The sequence below is a fragment of the Euprymna scolopes genome, chromosome 5 (genome assembly GCF_053919585.1).
Source record: "Euprymna scolopes isolate OS-2025 chromosome 5, ASM5391958v1, whole genome shotgun sequence".
Taxonomy (NCBI): Eukaryota; Metazoa; Mollusca; class Cephalopoda; order Sepiida; family Sepiolidae; genus Euprymna; species Euprymna scolopes.
Genome location: NC_136486.1, coordinates 39,944,512 through 39,968,405, shown reverse-complemented (window position 1 = coordinate 39,968,405; position 23,894 = coordinate 39,944,512). Strand labels below are relative to the sequence as shown.

General features: G+C 32.2%; 1 protein-coding gene across 1 annotated transcript in view; it reads right to left on the bottom strand.

The window, feature by feature from the left end:
- Window positions 1–23,894, bottom strand: part of LOC145276570 (uncharacterized) — a 137,831-nt gene that overhangs the window by 13,640 nt on the left and 100,297 nt on the right. The window contains exon 5 of the mRNA XM_080127766.1: window positions 517–785. Coding sequence (XP_079983892.1) covers window positions 517–785 — 269 coding nt within the window. The remainder of the gene's footprint in view (window positions 1–516; window positions 786–23,894) is intronic.

Below are 23,894 nucleotides of genomic sequence, written 5' to 3'. Positions count from 1 at the left end.
ATGCGTTTTCTACTCTCCATAACATTTAGATTGTATGGAGATGTATCACCTCATGTGACCAAAATTTTATACATTATGAAAGACATTTTCTAATGTTACATCTTCCATCCGTTGGACACAACCCAACACAAATGAGAGAGAGAGAGAGAGATGGAAAGCAGATACTGGAAAGCTGCAATTTTTCAAAGATCACAGTGCAAATGATTTTCTTTTCAGGTGATACCCAATATGTTTCTAAGAAATTTTTATTCTTATTTACAATAATACTATTAAACAATTCTAATACTTCAGTGAACTACTATTGATTGATATTAGCATTTACTGGAATATTTAGTGAATTATCTCCCTTAGCATTACAAAGGCATTAATTACATTATTATAATATAGATGTTATTATCATTTGTCTATTTAGGTATATTATTAAAAGGTCGAGAATAGTACTCATAAAAGAAAAGGATAAATTATTCTGTTCTTACAAAAAAAAAAAAAAAAAATTTTTAAATAAGTTGTACAAACCTTTCTTCTTCTGCCAACTTCTCCGCCAATTTCTTTGCTTCTGCCAGTTCAGCTTGTCGCTTCTTTGCTTCGGCTTGACGTTTTTTTGCTTCCACGTCAGCCTGATGCATCTGAGCTTCCAAGAATTCTAACTGTTGCTTTTTGATGTCAGCATGGTTTACCGTTATTGGTTTGGTGTCAATTGTTGAGTTTTGGGCATTCAAATTATAAGAATTTATGCTTGGACTGGAAGATGAAGGATTCAGGTAATTCTGTGAGGTACTAGCATCCTGAAAAACAAAAACAAATAAATAAATAAATGACGAATTGATCCGAGTTTTTTTAATTTTTTTTTTTTTATGTATCAACACATTTCTTTAAACGGCTTAGTATATCTTTTAATGAGTTGCACTTCATTTAAAATATTTTCATCACTAAATATGGAAAGAAACATCTTAAGATCTTGTTAATTAATCGGCAGAATAAACTGAAATGTAATTTGAAATATTGGTTCATCAAGATCAGCTTAAACGTTTAGAATTGATATTTTATGCTAAAAAAACAGCATAAATGAAGAGCAGAGAAACAAAGAAAAGTCCATTTTACCTTAATAGAAATTTCCACACTTCAAAAAGAATTTTGCCTGATGCACAAATTTTGTCAAAACTAAAATCGTTTCTCTAGTTTTCTTATTATGCATATACACTTTCTACACTGCAATTTGGTTTTCAGTGAAGAAATGTGCAGGCAATGGAGTGACATCAATTATATTCATCTATTTCATATAGAAAAAATGTGTTTGTTTCTTCTAATTTTCCCATCCGACACCAACCTAAAACACCAATTATAAATCATCTAACCATAGGGGTTATTCATAATTAAGACTAACATTCTCCATCACAATATTCATTGAGTTTCAATCTAAAAGTTGATCCCTGGCTTTATAATAAACAAAGAGAGAGAGGGGTTTTTTTTGTTTTTTTTTGTTTTAATTTAAAAAGATACTTGAATTTTCTTTCTTTTATCTCTTTCTCAAGGAGACATGTTATTTTAGATCTTGGATATTTATTTTGTATGCATAGAAATTAAGGTTTTAAAATTTTACTTTATGTCATTATTCCAGCCAGACAATAATGGGAAGCACAATATCATAATTCTTAGTTTTATTTTAATTAATCAGGTTTTTCTTGATTTGAACATCAATAAGGTACTAGTGTGCTTATGTCATGAAAAGAAAAATGTTTTTTATTGTTTCATTTGGAAAAAATTGTTGTTTACAAATAATACTAATACTTAAGTTAACTGCTACTGATTGGTACTTAGCATTTACATAAATACTGAATCATTTCCATTGGCATAACAAAGAAGTTGCTATTTTACTAGATTATTATATTAGTAACTTGCCTGGGTGTTTGGAGGTGTGTGTTGAGCATAGAAAAAAAAAAATGGTAGTAGGCAGGCAGTCTTGAACCCGTACTGTGAAGGAGGAAAAGAATGTGAAAAAAAAAAAAAAAAAAGTGATGCCTTTGCCATTATAAATTTATAAATTAAATCCCTTATCATAATGATCATACTTGTTTGGTGGTCTGTGACCGGTTTCATCCATCATAGCTTCTTGAATCCGGGCAAAACGATTATGGCGGAGAAGTACTGCCGACAAATTGATGAAATACACCAGAAGCTCCAACATACGTGCCTGAGAAAGGGTCAATTCTCCTTCATGACAACGCTCGCCCGCATGTTGCTCAACTGACCCTGCAGAAGCTGAATAAATTGGGCTACGAGAGCCTCATTTGCCATATTCACCAGACCTCTCGCCCACCGATTATCACTTTTTCAAGCATCTCGACAACTTCCTGCGCAAAAAATGCTTCAAAAGTCGAGATGATGACGAATTGGCCTTCAATGAACTCCGGATTTCTATGCTAATATGATAAATAAACTTGTTTCTCATTGGCAAAAATGTGTACATTCTAATGGTTCTTAATTCGATTAATAAAGTTTATTATGAAAGGAGTTATGATCTTTTGAAGTTGAACGTCAAAAACATTATTTGTACACCAACCTAATATGTTATGCATTTTCATTGACCAATTTAAGATAAATTCCTTAAAACACATTTTTCAATAATGACTTATTTTAGCTATTTACAAAATATAAAAACGTCCTATTTTATGTAACAAAAAAAATTTTAATGCCATATATCTCTTCATTGGATTATTTTTCCAAAAATGTCTTTTTTTTTTTTTTTTTTTTTTTTTTTTACTAGAAATTAAGAGGAAAAACAAAATTAAGGGGAAGGTTGGAGGGGGGGGGGCATGAGCAAAACAAAAAGATTCATGGGCAACATCAGAGACACAGTAATTCATAATTGTACTTTCATTTTGTTTTAAAAACGAGTGAATTTCTCTTCATTCTTAACAAATCGTTTTGCACAAGAAAAAAATAATTCTTATCAAATAGGTCAATATGTTTATGAGAACGGAACAAATTTTCTTCATGCAATATGCGACTGTAATGCTCTATTTTGATCTAATCAGCCGCCAACCAAGAATACTTAGCTAGTTATTGTCAACCTTGCATAACGTTGCAGTTACAAAGGAAATAAAAATCCGGATTGTCTTTTTATTCTTTTAAACAAAAGCATTCATTACCTTTACTTTTGGCACCTTTTAAAAACGTTTCTCGCGGCCACATGTTCATTTTACTTGGCCGTGTTTCTCCTGCAGCTGGCCCATTCTTGTCCTCAACGTTCATTTTCTTCAACACGCACCGTCTTCTACCCCGAACACGATAGTGCATTTTCCTTTTTCTTTTCACGCACACTTCCTAATTTGCACATGCGAGTTTTTCGGCTATTACTGTTGCTACTAATCTCTTTGCAAGGCAGCCATCCTTCCTTCGCTGCTGCAGCTACTTTCCCACGCACACATATGCACCATGTTACAACTGGCCATCGGGTAGAATATTATTTGCCTTATCAGCCCTTTTGGAAATAGTTACTCAAAATTTCCTTAGACGAGTTTCATGCACAGCAAAGCAAAATTTTTTTATTTGCTGACAGGTGGGACCTTTAAGGTGGTTAGCAAGTGTTGATAAGAGTTCCTGATCAAAATGTGACCAAGGAGTTTGACAACTGGATTCTTGGTCTGCTTAAACTTTCACTTGGTAATCAGCAAAAGAAAAAATACAATATTTAAATATGTATACCAAACTCACAACTTAGTAAATATGGGGTTTTATCCAAAAATAAAAAATATTAAGTTTAATTTCTAATATCCAAAAGAAAATTATCAGAATAAACTGCATAGTTGACATGGCGGGTTCAAATTTCGTCAGGGTTGTAGAATTATGTTCACTAATACTCTTGGAGGACATCATTCACCACCCCCTCCCCCTAGCTATTCATAAAATAGTAAGATAGATTGTACTCAAGTCTTGATAGGACAACTAATCCAAAGAGGAAGGAAAACGTAAAAATTCATCCTCCACTTATCCCACCATTGTTTTCAGTTGTCTTGGAATTCTTTGTCACTGAACAATTATGTTGGATCAAGGATTGTGTAACTCTTGCTCCACTGTGAAATCGCCATCATGCAGGTATTCTTTTAGGGCTAGAGACAGAAGAAAACTAATATAATAAAAGCTAAAATTCAATAACGAAATTAATTTATTTTAATAACTAAAGAGAAATATGAAATTATCCTCATAGAAGTTTATTATTATTAGACGCCAAAAATAAAAGAAATATGGTAGCCATTAGCTTGTAATATAAGCAAACGGGATAAAAGGTGTGAAAAAAATCACGAAAAGCCTTAAAATGCAATCACGTTTGGATTTATCGATATCTACCAAGAAAGGTTTTATTTTTCTTCAGAAAAACATGAAATAAAGTAGGAAGTTAATAGTCTTGCAAAACTAATTACAGAAAGACTTTTCTATATTCACTTGTAGGAAGTACCAATTTTCTGTTTCAAATTATCCTTTGCACTTTTTACAAAATTTAATTTCCAAGTTTTATTACGTATCAAAGAATAGCAGATATCTTTAAAATATTGTGAAAAATTAGTAAATATATTAATAGTTAATGCTATCTAAAAATTTGAAAGAAAATGGTTTTCTTTAAATGTAACCTTTTTTATAATGATGAACATGATGTACTTAGAAACCGCTGTGTGTGTTTATTTATTTTCCTCAAAAGCGTTGACTTCTATTTGTTTCATCATTGGATCTTTGTATATACTCAATCTCATTTCTTTCCTTCTACATCGTTTTAGCAACGGTCCAAAAATTTATTAGAAACGCCTTTTCTTTTTTTTTTTTTTTTTTTTTTTTTAAGTAAAATAGAAACTTGTGTTTTATGTTATTTTTCCCTATATCTTCAAAAGGAAGAAATAAAATATTTACAACAAATACATTTTAATAAAATAAGTATATTTGTCTTTAAGTTTTGAAAGAAAAGCAACAACAAAACTTTTAAATTATATAAAAAGCCAAATTCCGTTTCCAATACAGGATATGTCAGCGATTCAGTGACAGCGAGGGAGAATAGGTCATGTTTTTTGTTACACTTGTTATGGTTAAAAAAAAAAAAAAAAAAAAAAAAAAAAACTAACATATCCATTCCAAATGGGTCACCAAATATCAAATTTGCACAAGGTACAGGCATCCCTCCCTTTTTTACTGGTAGTCGTTTTAAAAACAAAACTGAAACTATTAGCCAATCAGTTTTCTTTCTATTATCGAACCAGTTGCATGAGAGACGGATGAAGAAGTTAAATATTTTTAACACTTATTTTGTTGTTCATGCTCCCGGCAAAAGCGAATTAGTTTACTAATAAAGTTGGGGGGGGGAACTATAACTCTCCACTTTGTTACAAAGTTGAGTGCGAGATCTCATTTCGATTTGTGAAGTTTTCTCGCAAAGAAAACACAAAAAAATGAGTAGCAAACACATTATGGAATTAGAAGGGACAGCCCCAACCATGACAAATAATAGCAGCAACAGAAAATACTCAACTCTAATTGGTTAATTTCCAACAGTTTGATTGGCTGCCAAAATCAAATTTTGATCAATCAGAAATGACTTGCTGTGGGAGCCGGGCACCTGCTATGTTTAAGTTTAAATACAGAGGAGCCACTGATCGCGGGAGGCTCGAATTCCTGTCAGTTGAGAACCCAACTTCAACCCTGACCAGTTTGGTCACGGGTCTCTACTAAAACAGAGATATGAGAAGTACTACAAGTTCACCGGTCACTACCGGTTAGTACTGACTTCCACACCAGACCACTGGTCAAATCTCCAGACTAAGGATAAACAAATCCATCGAAGGCGCTACTTCTAGATGCTTGCCCGAGAGATGAGACGGCTGCAGACAAAGTCGATATCGTTAACTGGCAGACGACAAATCTGTACCATGTTAGGATCTACGATGCCCGTAAAGCACAGCTGAATAAACGCCCCAGTTAAACATAAGAGGAACAATATTTCAAAAAACAAGTAGGCGACAAATCTGCTAAGTTGCTTCCCTTAACGTTTCCCATTGGAAAACAAATTCTTATTTTCCGAGATTGTTATCAAAACCACCCAGCGCAAGAAATACATAGACATATTTCATCAACAGTAGACAACAAATCTGCTGTGTTGCTCATCTTGGATTTTCTTAAAAATAAAAAAATTATCTTTCGATATTGTTATCAAAATTCTACAAGGAATAACAATTATTGACATGCTATGGTGCTAATGCAGAGAGTGATCCGCGCTATTTTTTTAATCTTATTTCTACGTTTAATTAAAGTTATGTTTTATTTTATTCAATTGTAAGATTAAAAGTACAGAATAGGTACAAAACCTCCCCTCCCATGTTAAGAATGGCTTTTAAAATAATATTATTTCAGCACGGATCACTCTCTGTATGAGTACCCATGTTATATCAACAAAGGAAGACGCGCTGAAGAACATTTTATTTAAGTTTGTTTTTTTTAAATAAACGGAGTAATCAATCGCTTAAAATTAAACTTATATTCTTTGTCTGGTTCTTCCCCCATCACCATACACTTATAATATATCTTCGGATATAAAAGTATATTTTTACAATAAGTAAATTGTATTCTTCGATTTTAAATCCAACCCACCACACAAATGTCGGTTTTACTAAATATGTACGATCAAAATTATTCCCTATCATTGAACGACTGACTGTGCTCCTGTTAACAACGTGTAAAGTTGCTTGAATCAGCAGGAGCAGAATGGGAAGGCGACTAAAATTGTACAACTATTTGCCCCTGTTGCAACGAGCTACTGGGTTCGTCAGCAAAAAAAAAAAAAAAAAAAAAAAAAAAAATTATTACAACGAATTTACTCAAATTTCGAGCGAGGTTATTTTTGGCGATTATCTTTTTAACTTCATACTGAAAGATATTTGCAAAAAATAAAGTACTTTTTTCTTAATATTCTCTCTTAAGCCAGAAAGTAAAAAAAAAAAAAAAAAAAAAAGATAAATAGAAATACATTAAATACAACTATTTATGTTGTGAGATATTTCAAATTTTGTTATTTGTTTCAAAGTTTTAGAATATAGTTTGTGTTAAAAAAAAATTGAAAAAAGTCACTTGTGCTTATTTAAGATTTAGTTTGAACCTTTTTACTCCAGTTTAATTTAAAAAAAAAATTCTTTTAACTTAAATGTCTTTAAAGAAAACTTAAAATAATCTCCTTTGCTATTTTTTTTTCTTTGTTATTATGCGCGCTGTCTGTGCTAGGTGTGCTTCTTGCAAAGAGTTTATTCCGAAAGCCGTTTTTAAATGGGGCGATAATTCCGAAATTTTTTCCAACCTCCCCATATTGAGAACGGTTTCCGGAATAAACATTTTTTTTTTTTTTTTTTTTTTTTGCAGGTTAGTGACTTTTTTATTTTTATTTTTTTTGAGAAATGAATCAGAGTGGTGTTATCATAAAAAAGAACTTTATACAATATTAAAAATAAAAATAAAAAATAGTTCTTTACTTGCCTCACACGAGGTTTGAAATGCGAGGAAAACTAGCTCCCTCAAAAGAGGCACACGGGATTGGAAACATTGCTTCAGTCTTCAGGGATTTATTCTACTTTTTAAAAAGACTTTCTGGTGTTACGTTGCTATTGATACAAAATTCAAATTAAAAAAAAAATAAGTCACTTGAAAATTTAAGTTAAAAAAAGAAAAAAAAAACTCGGCTGAAAGTTGTGACTGGCTAAATTCAATTGGTTTTTATTTCAATAAGAAATAAACTTATTTGTTTCACAAAGATTAACATTTTTAAAAAGCGGCACACTGGGTTGAAAAAAAGTCTATCTTTAAGAATTTGCTAAAATAATCGCGACTGTGATTAGGACGTTTTATTGTTTATTTTAAAAGCTGTTTATGTAGCCAATAATCGACAATATCGATGTAGAATTTATAAAACAAGTAACTGGTATGCCGAATCCTGTTTTTGTTTGTTTTTTGTATTTATTTTTTTTCTTTCGTTAAAAATAATAGAAATGCATATTTCGAAGACTGTCATTGATTGATTATTTTATTTAAAAAGTAACAATGGATAATTGTGTAAAGTAATATAAATCATGGCACGCATGAGTTTAATCTGCACTCGAGTTTGAATTATATAGTAGCGACGATAGTACTTGCCTGTGTATCCTAGCAACAGAAAACCAGCCAATGAAATGATAACAAGCTGTTGGGTGGGTGAAATGGGTATGTTTATCAATGGAATCAAATGACCTACAAAGTCAACATTGATGTTTTCTTTTTTACCTTTAAAATCCTGTGACCATTTATCGTGTCTGTTTTTCGCCTGTACGTGACTTGCAAATTAGTATTTTTTTTTCTAATTACTATTAATCGATTTAAGTTAACTTAAATCTGGGAAAAACAAATTACTTCGTGGCCCTTGAAAGGAATTTGGAAACATTTAAACTGGAAAATAGAACGGCATTTGCTTTAAAAATTCTTAGATCGGATAGAAAATTTGAAAACTAATTTTCTTACGGTAATATTGACTTTATAAAATTATTGAATATAAAATTGGAAATATAGTTAAATTAAAGCTAATAAATTGATGAACAAATTATACCATAATAATTACATTTAACTTTCAAAATTCTACTTAAAAAAAAAAAAAAAAAAAAAAGACGTAGAAAAAATTAAATTAAAATTACACCCGGGCGACGGTGTATGTGTACAGCTACTTATGTGCTTGCCCACGAAAGCGCCTTCATTTATGAGGAATGTTGAGAACAGGCTGATAAAAATTTTAAAAACTATTTGTTACTGGCCACCAGCTTTTTTCAAGACAGCAAGCATTTTGCAGTATAGACAAAACACACACACACACACACATATATATATCATAATAAATGTTACCAAAGGGAAAATAAGTTATTCTTACCTACCTGTATAAGTTGTGTGCGTGCTTATGCAGAGAAGTTACCGCGCTCTTTTTTATTATTGGATTTTGTAGTTAAATTCAAGTTTTATAATATCTTTCTTTATTAAATTGTTAGGTGAAAGAACAGAAGTTACAAAACACCCTCCCGTGTTAAAATTAGTTTCTAAATAATAACGTTATTTCAATGCGGTAAATTATCTGCATACGGGGGTGTTTTAATTTGTTTTAAAGCGTTGATATTACAACCAAGCGTAGTTTACCACACTAAAAAATCGAATTCTAATTTTTGTGGGCCAATATATTTAAACAGACTAAAAAACAATCCGGAAAGAAGGAATTAAAAAATAAAAATGTTTAAGATTTTAGTGTGCGACATCACCTTTCCATATAAATCTATAACAGGCATGAGAAGAAAAGGAATACATACATAACTAAGGAAATCACTTAAACATTAGAGGGAGATCTCCAGTCAGTAGTGGAATCGGGTGGTAATATTCAAATGCTGCCAAGACTAAGTTTCTTTCCTTTAATAATTACATAAAACCTTCTCAATAACTACACTACCTGAAAGTTCTCCATTTAAACTCGTTCACAGGGAACATGAATTGGAACAAATACATTGAGGGCACTGCCAAGGCTGCTGCAAAGAAGTACCCCTCTACCGTGCTAGAGGGTTACTTACGCCTGAAAGTATCTTGTACGTCGACAAGGCGACCATCTGCCCATGTATGGAGTACTGTTTTCACATCTGGACTGGAGCGTTTACCAACCACTAATCTCCCGCCCTTAGATCGGGTTCCAAAAAAAAAAAAAAGAAAGAAAGAAAAGAAAGAAAGAAAAGAAAGAAAGAAAAAGAATAGCCAACTTGATAGGTCCCGTTCTGTCAACCAAATTAACTCTTGTCTAATTGACGAAATGTTGCATCCTTGTGCCTGTTTTACGAGTATTTTAATGGAAGATGCTGTGACGAACTCCAAGCCCGCTCGACGTAAACCCCACCTCTACAGTGACACAGTGGAGATCCCTAGATGCTGAAAAGTCTTTTATTCAGTTTTTTTTCCTCCAATTCCCCCTCGGATTCTTGCTTTCCTGACTGTACTGGTATGCAGAAGTGTAATGTGAACAGGTATCTTGCTGCTCAACTCCCTACATAATGTCCCTGCAAATTATATTCCAAATAGTAGCTTAGCTTCTCTTCTACATCCAAAGGCACTGTGCTTCGTTTGGGGGTAAAATAGCAAATAAAAAAAAAATGAACGTAAAATGAGCACCACACCACTACACCAGTGCACCACTGCACCACTTTATGGCCAGTTAACGGTAAACTAAACATGTTCCAAATAGTAGAAGCTCCCTCTTGTTTGAAAAAAAAGTTTTTGGGGGAAGGGAAGTATGTTTATCGGCAGTGGACTTTAATTGAACTAAGTGCACTATAATAGCAAATAAAGACTTGCCTTTAAAAAGTTGATTTTAAAAGGTATTCGGGTCTGTTTTGAACGAATGTCACATTTCAAATTGTCACCGACAAGTAATTTTTATATTAAGATCTTCATTATCCAATGTGTTCATATTGTTTTCACTAGTTGCTATGTTCGTTCCTGCAAACGCGCATTCAATTTTTGTGTACGATCAACTTTTTAAAGGCAAGTTTTCAGTTGGTACTCTAGCACATTTTGACCAATCAAAGTACAAAATTTGTCACCATGTGAAGAATGGATTTCTAAATAATATATTTAGTTTGAAACAAGTGGTGCCGAGTCTTAAATTAAAACAAGAAAAAAGGGCAGACATAAAAGGGACATCTCGATAATCGCTCAAAATCGAAAAATAAACAAAATACTGTCAGAAACCTACTCAATAACTGCCACCGTGATATTTATTGGGTAGGATTCTACCGGTATTTCCTAGAATCCTCGATTTTTGAGCGATTATCAAGATTCAACAGATGACCGCCTCAAGCCTCATGTCGGCCATTTATTTGAGGGGAAAGGAGGGGTCTAACTTCAGACGGCACTATTTGCGTTTCAAACAAACACTTAACATTCACAAAAAAATGTATCCAGGTATGTAAAAAAATAACTTATCTTGCCTTTGGTAACATTTATTAGGGTTTGTATTACAATCCATAGACGTACGAAAAAGTGGCCAAAAAAAAAAAAAAAAAAAAAAAATTATATATATATATATATATATATATAACAAATGTTATCAAAGACAGATAAGTTACTCTTCTTCCACATATATGGAAAAGTTTTTAGTGGTTTTACTCACTTTAAAACATTTAATCGGTTCGAAAAATCATACAGTGTTTATCGGTATATGTGAGAAAAGACAAATGGCAACAGCTGACTTAATTACATTTAGTTTGGAAAAATTAATTAAAATTAAAAAAATTATACAAAATACTGTTAGAAACCCAGCCAATATATGTCACGTTACTTTTTTGTACGTCTGTTGATTGCAATACACACCTATTTGTTGAACATTTGCTTTTAAGTTAACTCTTTTTCGTTATGTTGTTTACTGTAAAATGCTGAAAAGCGGAGGTGAGTGGAGATATTAATTCAAGGCGAGAGGGGGGGGTTAGCAGGAAAAGAAAAGGAAGGTTTCTACAAACAGATTTGAATTGCACGGATAAGAACTTAAAAGAAAATAATTTGAAATAGTCATGTTTACCATTCTTAAAACGTCTTAGTTTACCCTTAATTTTAGTTTTTGGTAAAGAGTAGCTTATACAAGCTAGTATCGTTTTAGAAAGTGGGACCAATCGGACTTGGATTAGTTAAGTTATGGGGGTACGTTGCTGAAAGACGCTAATCTTTAATCATAATTACTATATTTATAAAATTAAATTAAAAAACAAACAAGAAATCGGCAAAAATCATGAAAAATAAAAATTCGTGTATAGTCAAGAAATCAGAGAATACGTGAAAAGAAAACAAGCCAAACGAATGGAGAAGGGAAAAGACAAAATTGTGAAAATAAAACAAAAAAATAGCTGCCTTATTTGGGAGTTAATATATTCAAGATAAGTCAACAAGTAATAAAATTAAAGTGTAAAATTATCAAGATCACATCGTCGCTAGTAACAAACAGAGAAACGCGAAGTTGTCTTATATTAAAATTAAGATGACAATGAATGGACGATGGACGACTTACTTGCTGTTGTTTTCGTGTTCTTCGAATGATTTTACGCAATCCTTCCCTATTAGGCAATTGCTTCACACCAATTTGCGACAATTTTTTAAGGCATTTATTAATAATAATGCCTGGAGAGTCACGGGTTTTCGTTGCCATTTCTCTGACATCGGCCTTGGCCTTTTCCAATTGAAAATCAATCTCAGACGGGGGATGGGTGTGTCTATTAACCAGTTTGATCACTTTGCCTTCGATGGAATGCACCCGAGCCCTACACTCGACAGTTTTATGACATCGCCAAAATTTTACATTCTCTTGTAATCTACTGACTTTGTCAAATCTGTAGACGTAGCCTTCATGGCAAATCTTCTCTCTACCTCGCTTACTTAGTATTATTTTCTCCATTTTGTTTACGAGTTAATAACCGTTACGTTTTGTTTTGTGTTTTTTTGTTTTGTTTTGTTTTAAATGAATGGGAAGGATTTCTTTTAATAATCAAAAAAAGGAAAAAAAAAAAAAAAAAGTATATTTTTAAAGGGCTATTAAATCCAATGATTAATTGGTTAAAATTAACCATTTCACATAGATTTATAAATCGATGAGATGTTTCAGACGATTGCGTCGTCCAAATGACAAAATGTCTGGCGGCGGCGCTGATTCGTCTGCCGATGAGTGTAGGCTCGCTCGCGCTGAATGGGCGTCGCTTAAAAGACGAATCATGAATTACGACTTAACCACGAAATTTTTGACGGACGTGTGGTGGTTACCAAAAATTTCGTCCGTTTTTTTTTTGTTTTTTTTTGGGGGGGGGGTCATCTTTTGAGCCTACTAAAAGATCGTTTTATATTTTATTCGGTGCTTTGCTTTTTTCAAGAAAAATCTTTAAAAATCTTTATACTTGTCACTGCACAAAGATGTAATTCCAAAAATCACGCAAATCTATCAAGTATATTTTTTTATTTAAAAAAAAAAAAAAAAATCAAATTTTATGACATTTTATTGAAGGATTAGTGATTGCGCCATCTTAATCACAAATAGTCGGGAATGTAGGATCAACAAGGGTAGAGAATCTTTTAAGATGAATAGTTTCTTTAAACAGTGAAAATATTGGGTTGGCCAAAAAGTCCGTTCGTTTTTATTTTATGTATTTTAAATGGATATTAATACAATTTTTCATGCTCGATTTCGAAATTGAGAATATCTGCGATTTGTCTGGTTGTCAAACGGCAATCTTATTCAACTAAGGCTTTCACTTTATTTGGTCACTGTCAATCACATTTGGCCGGCCAGAGCGAGGAGCTTCTCTTACTGAAAATTTCCTTTTCGGAATTGAGTAAACCATTTCTGGCGCACTCATTCTCTCCTCCGGCCCTTGAAAAATGGTGACCTCCATGTAAAAAAAAAAAAAAAGTTAACGTTACAATAATTTTTTAATGAGCCTCAGAAATATTTAAGTAAATGACCTTTTGTCTGTTTTCCATTAAAGCAAGGCTTCTGAATGGAGGATAAGATATGTTTAGTAGTCACGGAGATAAATTTGGAAATGTATGTTTATATATAGTATGGATATATATTATATATAAAAACAAGTGAAGCATGCATGGTCCCTCGAGAGTGCACAGTGGACGAGACATAAAAATAATGACAAAGTTCAGCATTTGCGCGCGCGCACACACACACACACACACATTTAGTCCCCAAAGCCCCCAGTGGACGTGAAATCCTAGTGAAAATGAACAAACGGTGCAGTTTTAGGCCTTAACATATCTAAATTTGAGTTCTGCACTATGAAAAAATGACTAAATCCATTTTCCCCCGCCCCCAATTTAGCCCCCAAAATCTCCAAGGAATTAACATATTTAAATTTGCACCATGCAAAACTGCTAAATAGACATACAGAGAAAAATTTGGACAAATATGGTAAAATAGTCCTCAAAATGGAGTGGTTTTATTAGCCAAAAAAGAACCTCTGGGGCCCACCCAAGAGTTATCGCAAAAACAAGCAAAATTATATAGAAATCAGTTAATTGCAACTTTTCAGAAAGTTTTATAAAAATCCAAGGCATCAATTTTTTTTTTTTAATAAGCACAAGTGTGAATTTTAGCCATTTTAACGTGAAAGGCACCCCGGGGGCAACCGGGGTTTCCCCGGAAAATCCGTTCTGTTACTTTTATATTCATATCATGCTTAATGTTTGTGCAAAATTTTTTTAAATTCCAAGGCGTAGTTATTGAGAAAAGTGTAGACGGACAAGGGCGAATTTACAGGTCCAGACCAGGTCCACCCTCCTTTTGTAGGGGGGACTAAAAGAAAGAAAAACAGATTATAGAAACTCTTTACACCATGGCATTTCGAAGCCTTATGCTTCTCATCTGAAGAGGAGTGTGTATATATATATATACACACACACACTAACTTGAGTGATTGTCTTGTGACTTGTTTCTGAAACATACTTTTTCGAGAATTCATTTCGGAGTTTTATGTTGCACTATGAAAATGGCGGCGGACCTGAACGAGAATCACTCCACCCTTATAATTGTAACCGGTATTCTGCAGTTGGTGTTTTTTACGACCTAATTCAGCGTAGTATACACACCCCACTCACCCATGGTAAGAACGGCTTTCAGAATAAACACCCCCAACCTCGGAAACTATTCTACCTACTAAAACATACTATAAAAATTGGGGGGGGGGGTTCTCGTTCAGGTCCGCCAAAATGGCTATAACTTACTGGTTTTAAGGTTATTTTTATTCTTATTTTTTTTTTTAATTTAAAAAGTCATGACGCAATGCCAAAATCCATTATTTGTGTGACTGGAATAGGATTCATCCGAAATTGATAACGTTTAGAAACAATTTCTTTATAAACTAATGATCCGTTAACGAAATCGACTTTTTTTTTTTTTTTTTAACTCACCGAAAATGTGATCTGTAAAAAGAAATATTTCATCTAATTAAAGTTGTAATTCGTTATGAAACCTTAAAATATTTACTTTTTACCTACACAAGCTTATTGCAAACAATAATTTCTGGAATACATTCGAACAAAATTAGTGTAAGAAGACCGTTAACAAGCTTCTTACACTATTCCGAAATTCGTCGACTACAAAGAAATACATTCACTGACAATAACTTGCCATTTTGGTAAATGACAAAGTGTAATATCTGTTCAGATACTACACTTAATCTTATTTGTCCTCAATCACTGGAGAAATATTTCTATATTAAGACAGTTTTTATTTTTATCCAAATCTACAGTGTCCACTTCTTAGGGAGCTGGATTTTCCCTATATTAAGAAACTGACATTGTGTCTAACCCTGTCTCGTGGGGAGGCAATTAAATTTATTTATTTAATTGCATCTCTCACGTATGCAATAATATCGTTTACAATTAAAAGTTAAGATGAAAGTGCACTGGGGGGACCACCCGAAGATTTACCTTTAAAAAGTTGATTACGAGGAGGTTGAAAATGAGAAAATGCCTTTCGTAATAAACACCCCCAACCTCCCCATGTTAAGAACGGCTTTCGGAATAAACACCCTTTGCAGATTGAACAACCAGTGCGGCAACCGTGAATTGATCGTCTTCGAGTGGTCCCCCACTCCCCCAGTGCACTTTCAAAGTTAATTCTATATTTTAATTATTATTGCATTTAATTTCAGACCAATTTTATCATTGAAAATTATGAGTTACAATGTAAAAAAAAAAATTTCTTTCGTTTTTAAAATTGGATTTTTTAAAAGCTTGAGGTGGGTGAAATTGCTTTAAATTATTTATTTGCAGTCTGCGCTGAAAATAACGTTAACCCATTCGTAACATGGGATGGGAGAACGTTTTGTAACTGATGTACTTTCACAATTTAATAAAAAGTTACCGTAAAAATTTAATTTGAAAATCCTATCTTCAAAAAAAAAAAAAAAAAAAAAAAAAAAAAAAAAAAAAAAAAAACCAGCACGGTCCGTAAACTTCATAAGCGCCAATTATTTTCAACCTCCATATCCGCTTCTCTCTAAAAACAATCTAAAACTTCTGATGCGTACATTGCTTTAAGAAACTAACCAAAACAATAAATAGCTTTACGACGGCCGTGACTAAACTCATGTTCATAATGAGATTCGTTAATTTCACATTTAACTTTTAAAGAAAAGCAATCTCTAAAAAATATGACCAACCAATCTTTCACATTTTAAAACTTCTCAATAATATTTTTTAAGTAGATTGGTAAGTAATTGATTACCATGCACCCTCACCCCAGACATACCTTCAACAACTTGTTACGTTGGTGATTGGATTGCGGTGGCCATGTGACAGCTGCGGCTGCGTGTGGCGAGGCCAAAGGCACAGCTGGTCCAGAGATGTGTTGAGTAGAACTGGTGAGCCTGCTGACAGCTTTAGCGTCCAGCCCTCCATCGTCCATTAAATAAAGCAATGTAGATCGAAGACAATGGTTCGTATAGATCTTATTCAAACCAGCATCTGTTGAAATACATTTCATGATGTCGGCCATTTTCTTTTCCCCCATCGGTTGCCTTGTATACCAGACAGTGTGGTAGGTTGGATCAACATCGACTTTATGGTGACAGAAAAATCTTGGATAATGTGGATCAAGTTTGGAAACGTACTTGAGGAAAGTTTTTACTGGACAATGGGCATCTCCTGGTCGTTCTCTCATCACTAGTTGGTTGTTGCCTCTTAAGGAATCACTTGCACTTACTGGCGAATCTTGGTCGATGAAATAGACAAATCGAATATTATTACTGTCAACATCCATTCCAAAATTGTCCTTTGTCAAATGAGGAATATTTTGTCGGCACTGACGACCAAAGTACATATAGGTATCCATGAAAATTCTTTTCTGCAAACGATCAGGATCCGAGAGATTTTTATTACACCAGGCATAAGCTTTCTTTACCTCTTCTAAAGACAGGATGTCGTGGTGTTGAATTTCGGCCATACCTTCTTGTTTGAGACGCTCGCCTAAAGCTACCCAGGCATCATGCAAGGGTTTCTTCAGAAAACTGTCGTTGAGGAAGTCGATGCCGAATTTCAGAGTGAAACGGTTTAAAGCATACCTGACACTGCGTAAGGCGTTAAATTTGTATTTGCTGCCATCCGCTTTCCGGAGATCGCCAAAGAAGGTGGTCAAATAGGCCAGTAGACGTTCTTTAGCGTCCATGTGTCCACTAGTCACGTGATAACACAAGTTCTCCAAAGACAATGATTCTCCACGCTTAGCCAAATAATGGCGAAATTTGAGGACAGCATATTTCTCTGCTTGTTGGCTAGACTTTGAATCCTTAGTTAACATACCGTCTACTTCAGTGTCATTGTTCAACGAGTCGTTTCTTAAATACAAACCACTTCCACCTCTGTTGCCTGCTTCTTCCTCCACTGACTCCGTCGCCATTTTTTTTAAGCACAACGTATCACAACTAGTAGATTATTGTGTGCTTATTGTTGCAAATCAAAACACATGAAATTAATTATTTGTTAATTAGATTTGAATAAATAAATGCACTCATTGCACTGGTTATCAAAACGATTTTTTTTTTTCGAACATATCCAAAAATAGTATTCTTTTTACAACAGGTAGATTCGCCGTTAAAATCAGTTACACCTAATACAGTCAGTTGTTCATATTCTTCAACATCGTTACGGAATAATTCCTGCTCAGTCAATTAATAACCGTAGCGTTCAGCCTATATTATTCACTTCTTTTTCTGATCATCGATTGTGTACTCCGAAATAAAACGCATTAGAACTGCGAGTTGAAGAGATTAGTTACATTTTTTTAGGTCATATTTGCATAAAGTTGCTATTCAAACAACGTCATGGAAATTACGATTATGTGCTTGTGAACAGAGAGAGAAAGAGAGTGAACCAAGTCAGCCAACAACAGTCGGCTGCAAATTTGGATGGAAGGAGACATAACAACTGGGTTGTGAACTAGAATTAGGAGTAACAGCAGTTGTAGTTAATACGCAAGCTCATAGAGGGAGTAGGAGAGAGAGGTAAGAAACCAACCTCCTAATTCTTCGCCTTACTATTCCTCTCCTCCTCCTCCTCCTCCTCCTCAGTTGTAACGGTTGGAGAAAGTCTCTGCGACACAATAAAACTACTACTACTATTATTATTATTATTATTATTATTATACTACTACTACTACTAGTAGGGTCATTATTTAGAAACCCATTCTTGATATGGGGAGAAAGGCCGTTTTTTTCAACTTTCACCTAACAATTTAATACAAAGATACCGTAAAAATTGAATTTAATTTGAAAACTTTATTTTAAAAAATAGAACGGTTCGTATTCCCCATCTTCTAAAATAAAACACATCAATATTGATTTTTATTAATTAATTTAATTGTACATGGTGCAATGCAAGTTTCAAAAATCGAATTTCGATAGTATATGCACCAAATGCACCATTGGTGCATATACTATCGAAATTCGATTTTTGAAACTTTTTTAACTATCGATTAGGAAGAAATACCTAAGATTAAAGTTTTAAGGCAAAACTCGAGTATCATTGGTTGTTCACGTGTTTCTAAACAACAAAAAAGAAATACTTTTCGACCGCGCCCCCGTTGTATCAAAGAACCAATTTGTTCAACACACTATATTTAGTGGATGTACTTTACTGAAGAAGGTCGACCTAGTAAGATGAATAATTTAAACTTTGTTATTTTTGGGACATCCGGTTTATATTCTGGCACAGTGACGGTTTTACTTGTATAATACAAATAATATATCTACATGCAAACGTTTTGCCTATGTGCAGTTTTTTAAAAATAAGAACAATGAACACAATCGTCTGGTTTATTTGTTAGTTTTACTTAACCATTAACAGTGAGTGAGTGCACAGTGCACACCAATCATAACACTCTATATTAATAAATTGTGTGACCGCTTTTCAGACTATTTCTCGTATCTACGTGACTTTCACATTTTTTTTTTTTTTTACTAGTTTTTAAAAAAAGCTATTAAAAATAATTCAATTATGGAATAAAATCCACCAAAATGTATTTCTATTTATTCGTAAACAAGTCAGCCATTTTAATCTTTTAATGGTTAAATAAAATGGATTATCTTGTGACCTTCGAAATTTAAAAGGAATTTTAGAAGAAGTGTTGGGTAGAAAATTATTTAAACTAGAATTTTCTAAGAAATAATATTTTAATATTTTCTTAATAAAATGAGTTTCACAGCAATTTGTTTCAATTAATAATTTAATGACAAATGATATAATTAAATTTAACGTCAGAAATCCAATTAAAAACTAATAAAACTGAAGGTATAAAAGAATAAAAACGAACGTAAAAATTCAGGGATATACATTGTATAAGTAATGATGAAATAAAACATTTGATGGTGTTTATTCAGATGGGCACTTATGGTGGAAATTAAAAGAAAAAAAAATACAGAAAAATATTTATGATGTACGTTAGGCACCTCCAAAAGTCACCAACAGAATTACCCCCCCCCTCTCCATATGTAAAACGATGTAACTTTATTATAAATATTATCAATATAACTTTTGTACTACTTAAAAGAAGGGCAAAATAAACTAGTAGTAGTTTTAAAAATTACTTTTTCATCGTACGAAAATCGATTGGCGCTTTAAAATGTAGTAAGCATTTCGAACGTGAAAACATACCCGTATTTAATAAATCTAGCAAAAAATCAACTAATAGTCAGATTTTCGTGAAAATTTCGATACTTATCCATTTTAGAATGAAATTACATATAAAATGCACTTTCAGTAAAATATACGAGGGGAAATATTTTTTTAGTGCCTGCCCCCCCACCTATTTATTTTTTCGAAATTTGAACACAATATATTTAAATCTATCGAAATTTCTATTTATCATGAAACAAGAGTTCAAATAGGTAAAACATTTTTTTTTTTAATTAAATACACGTATTGAACAAAAATTGCAATTTAAAAAATGATATAAATTTAATATTGTTTTTAAATAGCGTTTTTTCGAATAAATATACTATAAATCAGTTGAATTGCCAAGAAAAATAAACTTTCTAAAAATTAATTAATTTTTTAAAAGATTAGAACGATTAAAATTCCATTATTTCAAAGTGTTCCGTTACAACATAGATTTTTAATTGTGTTCAATTTATTTTTAAATATTAAGTTTTAATAATAAACATGGCTCTTGTCAGCTATTTTATCACCAGATTAAAACCGATTTGAACATATTATTGCACAAATATTAAGCCTTTTGTAGCCCCCCCCCTCATATTTTGTTTGTCTCTTTTTACCGAACAAAATATGGAAGCCGGTAGTTAACCAAATGAACATTCAGCAAAACCGTATTTCATATTTAATATACAAATGTTTATAATATTATTAATCATTAAACTGTGTAAATCTTAAAACCTAACAAAATTATAACAAAGATTAATTATTAATTGCAGTTTGAAGAAGATAAACAAAGGTTTTAAAAAATCATTAAGTCGCTTCTGCTTTTCCATAGTTCGTATAGTTAACACAAATCTGAAGTCACGGAATCATACGTATTTTTTCACATTCATTTCGCAATGTCTAATGTACATACTCGTTACAGAACGAAGATATCATATTCCAAAAATTACGTAAATCAGTATTATATCTAAAATTAAGAAAATCAAAATTTACGATTTGTAGCAAGTTACTATTAAACGTAAGGTAAGTAAGGCTGAGTTTTCACCTCTCAACTTCGATTTAAGTTGTCTCCTCTTTTTTATTTCATCAGATTTAATCATGGCGGACGAAAACACTACGACTCATTTAGTCGTAAACTTGATTTTCTTGAATTAAAAAAAAAGCAAAAAAAAAAAAAAAAAAGCTACTTGATGAAATTACGTTATTTTTGGAATATTTTCATAGTCGTAAACTTGATTTTCTTGAATGAAAAAAAGCAAAAAAAAAAAAAATACTTGATGAAATTACGTGATTTTTGGAATATTTTCATCTTCGTTCCGTGACTGGTACATACATCACATCATACCGACTTTTCTGTATTTTCTTTATTTTTAATTGACGCCATAAATGCCAATCTTAATAAGCACTATTCGATTCACAAAAAAAAGTAATCAGGTTATTTCATGTGAATAAAAAACAAATGGACAAGGAGAGAATTTACTCAGAAAATAAGAATGGTGAGATGATAAAAGTTTATGTTTAAATTTGTTTTTGTTTTATTTTGTTTTGTTTTCAAATGATTGATTATAAAAAAGTAAAATACGAAAACACTAGCTATAAGTTTTATATTGCTTCCTTTTTTTTTTTTTTTTTTTTAAATCTAACTTGGCAGTTTCCTGAAGGCTTCTCCCATCAATGAATCTTCCTGAATTGATAAATTTATATGCACATTATATATATATATATATATATATATATATATATATATATATATATTTGTATTGCCGATATTTTTTCTCATATACCTAAGCTCCACCTTACATAGGTACGTGCAAAATAATTGGCCGATCCCTAAAATGCGTAAATAAGTTTGACCCCTCCCTTCATTTAAAAACTCAAAAATCAGGAAATCAAACGTTTTTTTTTATTATCTCGATAAGTCTCCATTTAAAAGAATCCTCGAATATTTCTTTAATCCCCTCACACACATCACAAAACGCATTAAAATATTCCTTAGTTCTGTAATGAAATTAAGTTTGGAAAAAAAAAATCAATTATTCTAAGTAGCCGTAATTTTAACTAATTAAAATCGCGCATCTTTCATATATTGTATTTCTCTCTCTTCTTCTTTAAGGTTTAATGTGTCTGAAGATTTCTCAAATATTTTATTTTTCCCGTTAATTTACAGGGTGTGTTCGTATACACTGTAAACATTTATGCAAATTAGATATCAAAATAAGTCTCTTTACTTCTATATTACTTTTTAAAAAATGGGAGTCGCCACTTGAAGATAAGGGGTAATATATGCAAGGTGATCGTATAGTAATCGTTAATGGTGTAAATTGGGTAGAATTTGATTATTTACGAGGATGACTCAACAAGAACTTGTTTACATTGGATTTGAAGGTTGTATTCAACCGGGAAGCAGTCCAGCGGAACAGTGTTCCATAGGCGGGCAGTTCTAGGAAAGAAGCTTTGTTCATGGCCGGGATTTGCGTTTAGATTTAGGCACAGGTGGGAGTGGGGGTCATAAAAATAATGACTTGTTTTTAATTATACAAGAATGTCTGAATTTTCAAATGAATTCAAAAATGGTAGCGGTTCTAGTATAATTTAAAAATAAATTTAATTCCAATTTCTCAAAAATACTGAACTTTATTTTTCGTCGATATTTTGTTTTTAAATTTAATGAGAAACATGCAGAATTGCATAAAAACAATAACAGTATCAACATTTCTGAAAAAGTTTTTAAATTATTATTTTATGGCACATGTTCTAACATAAAATTTTATAAAATAAAAATAAATATATTTTTAATGATATTTTATTCAGTAAAATTACATTCTTTCCATTTCAAAATATAAATTGGTTTTATTTCTGAATTAAAAAAAAAAGAAAAGAATACGACGTTTTAATTAAATGAAAAAAGTTTGAAAACGCTTTCTTCAATATATTTAAACTTCATATTTAAGAAATCTAAATTAGTTTAGGTAAAAGTACAACATAGACACCCCCGTCATCATCCTCATGTTAGAATGAGTTTCTAGAAATCCATTCTTAACTCTAGGTGAGGTCTTGGCTTTCTTAACTATTCTCTTCCCACACAATTATTTTAATTTAAATTCCTAAAAATGTTAATGAGGTAAATTTGTTTATCTTAACTTAAAATAAACAAATCTATTTCATTATAGTTTAGCTTTAACGACTCTTTATTCAGGACGACTTAGAAAAAAATAGTACGTTGTTTGTGGATTCATTTTTTCTTTAAACTATGTATTTATTTCACAAAATATTTAAGACAAAGCAACATTAAATGTACTATTTATTCTAATTAAATAAATGCAGTCTTGAGATTCTTGTTGTGTAAATGTAATAAATGAATATCACCCCCCCCCCCAAAAAAAAACTTTTTTTCTAGTAAGGTTAAACAAGTGCTCGTAACTGGTTGATTATTCGAACTACTATTACAATCGTTGTTGTTATGAAATGTAAACACCATTTTTCGGTCGATGTATCCTAGGACCTACTTCTGGGGGGGGGAAGGTTCAATCCTTACTACAAGCAATAATAACTAAATAACATTAAATTAACACTTCTATTCGATCATGGCTGATGAAATCAGAACAATCTATCACGTGAATTAAATAATGGATTTAGTTTGAAATTCCGTTAAGGTTCAAAAAGATATACAATCTTTTTTTGTATATTACATCGGCCGAAACGTTGTTAATGTAATAAAGATGACAATAATCCAACATTGTTATTATGTTTCGAAGTGTTTTAGGTGAGGATCGATAATTATTGGATTATTCGAACTACTGCTCATTAATAAACACACATTAGATGCTATTTTCACTATGTTTCGGCCAATATAACTCAAATAATCGGTATTAAATGACTAAAATTCACACTACAAGTGACCGACATGAACCAGTGGCGTAAATGATAAAATACGAATAATGAGCATTTCTAAGCAAGTCTTTCTGATAATTTAATCCTCAGTACAGTATATGATTAAAAATTACTTACGACTTCTACCTGGTTATGGTTGCCGAAACAAGAACAATGTACCGCCATAGACTAAATAAAGTTTTTTTTTCGAAATTCCTTAGACTTTTCAGTTCGACGAAACGTACCTGAAGATCGGCAGTTACATCGGCCGAAACGTTGCAAACACAAAATGAGAACAGAAG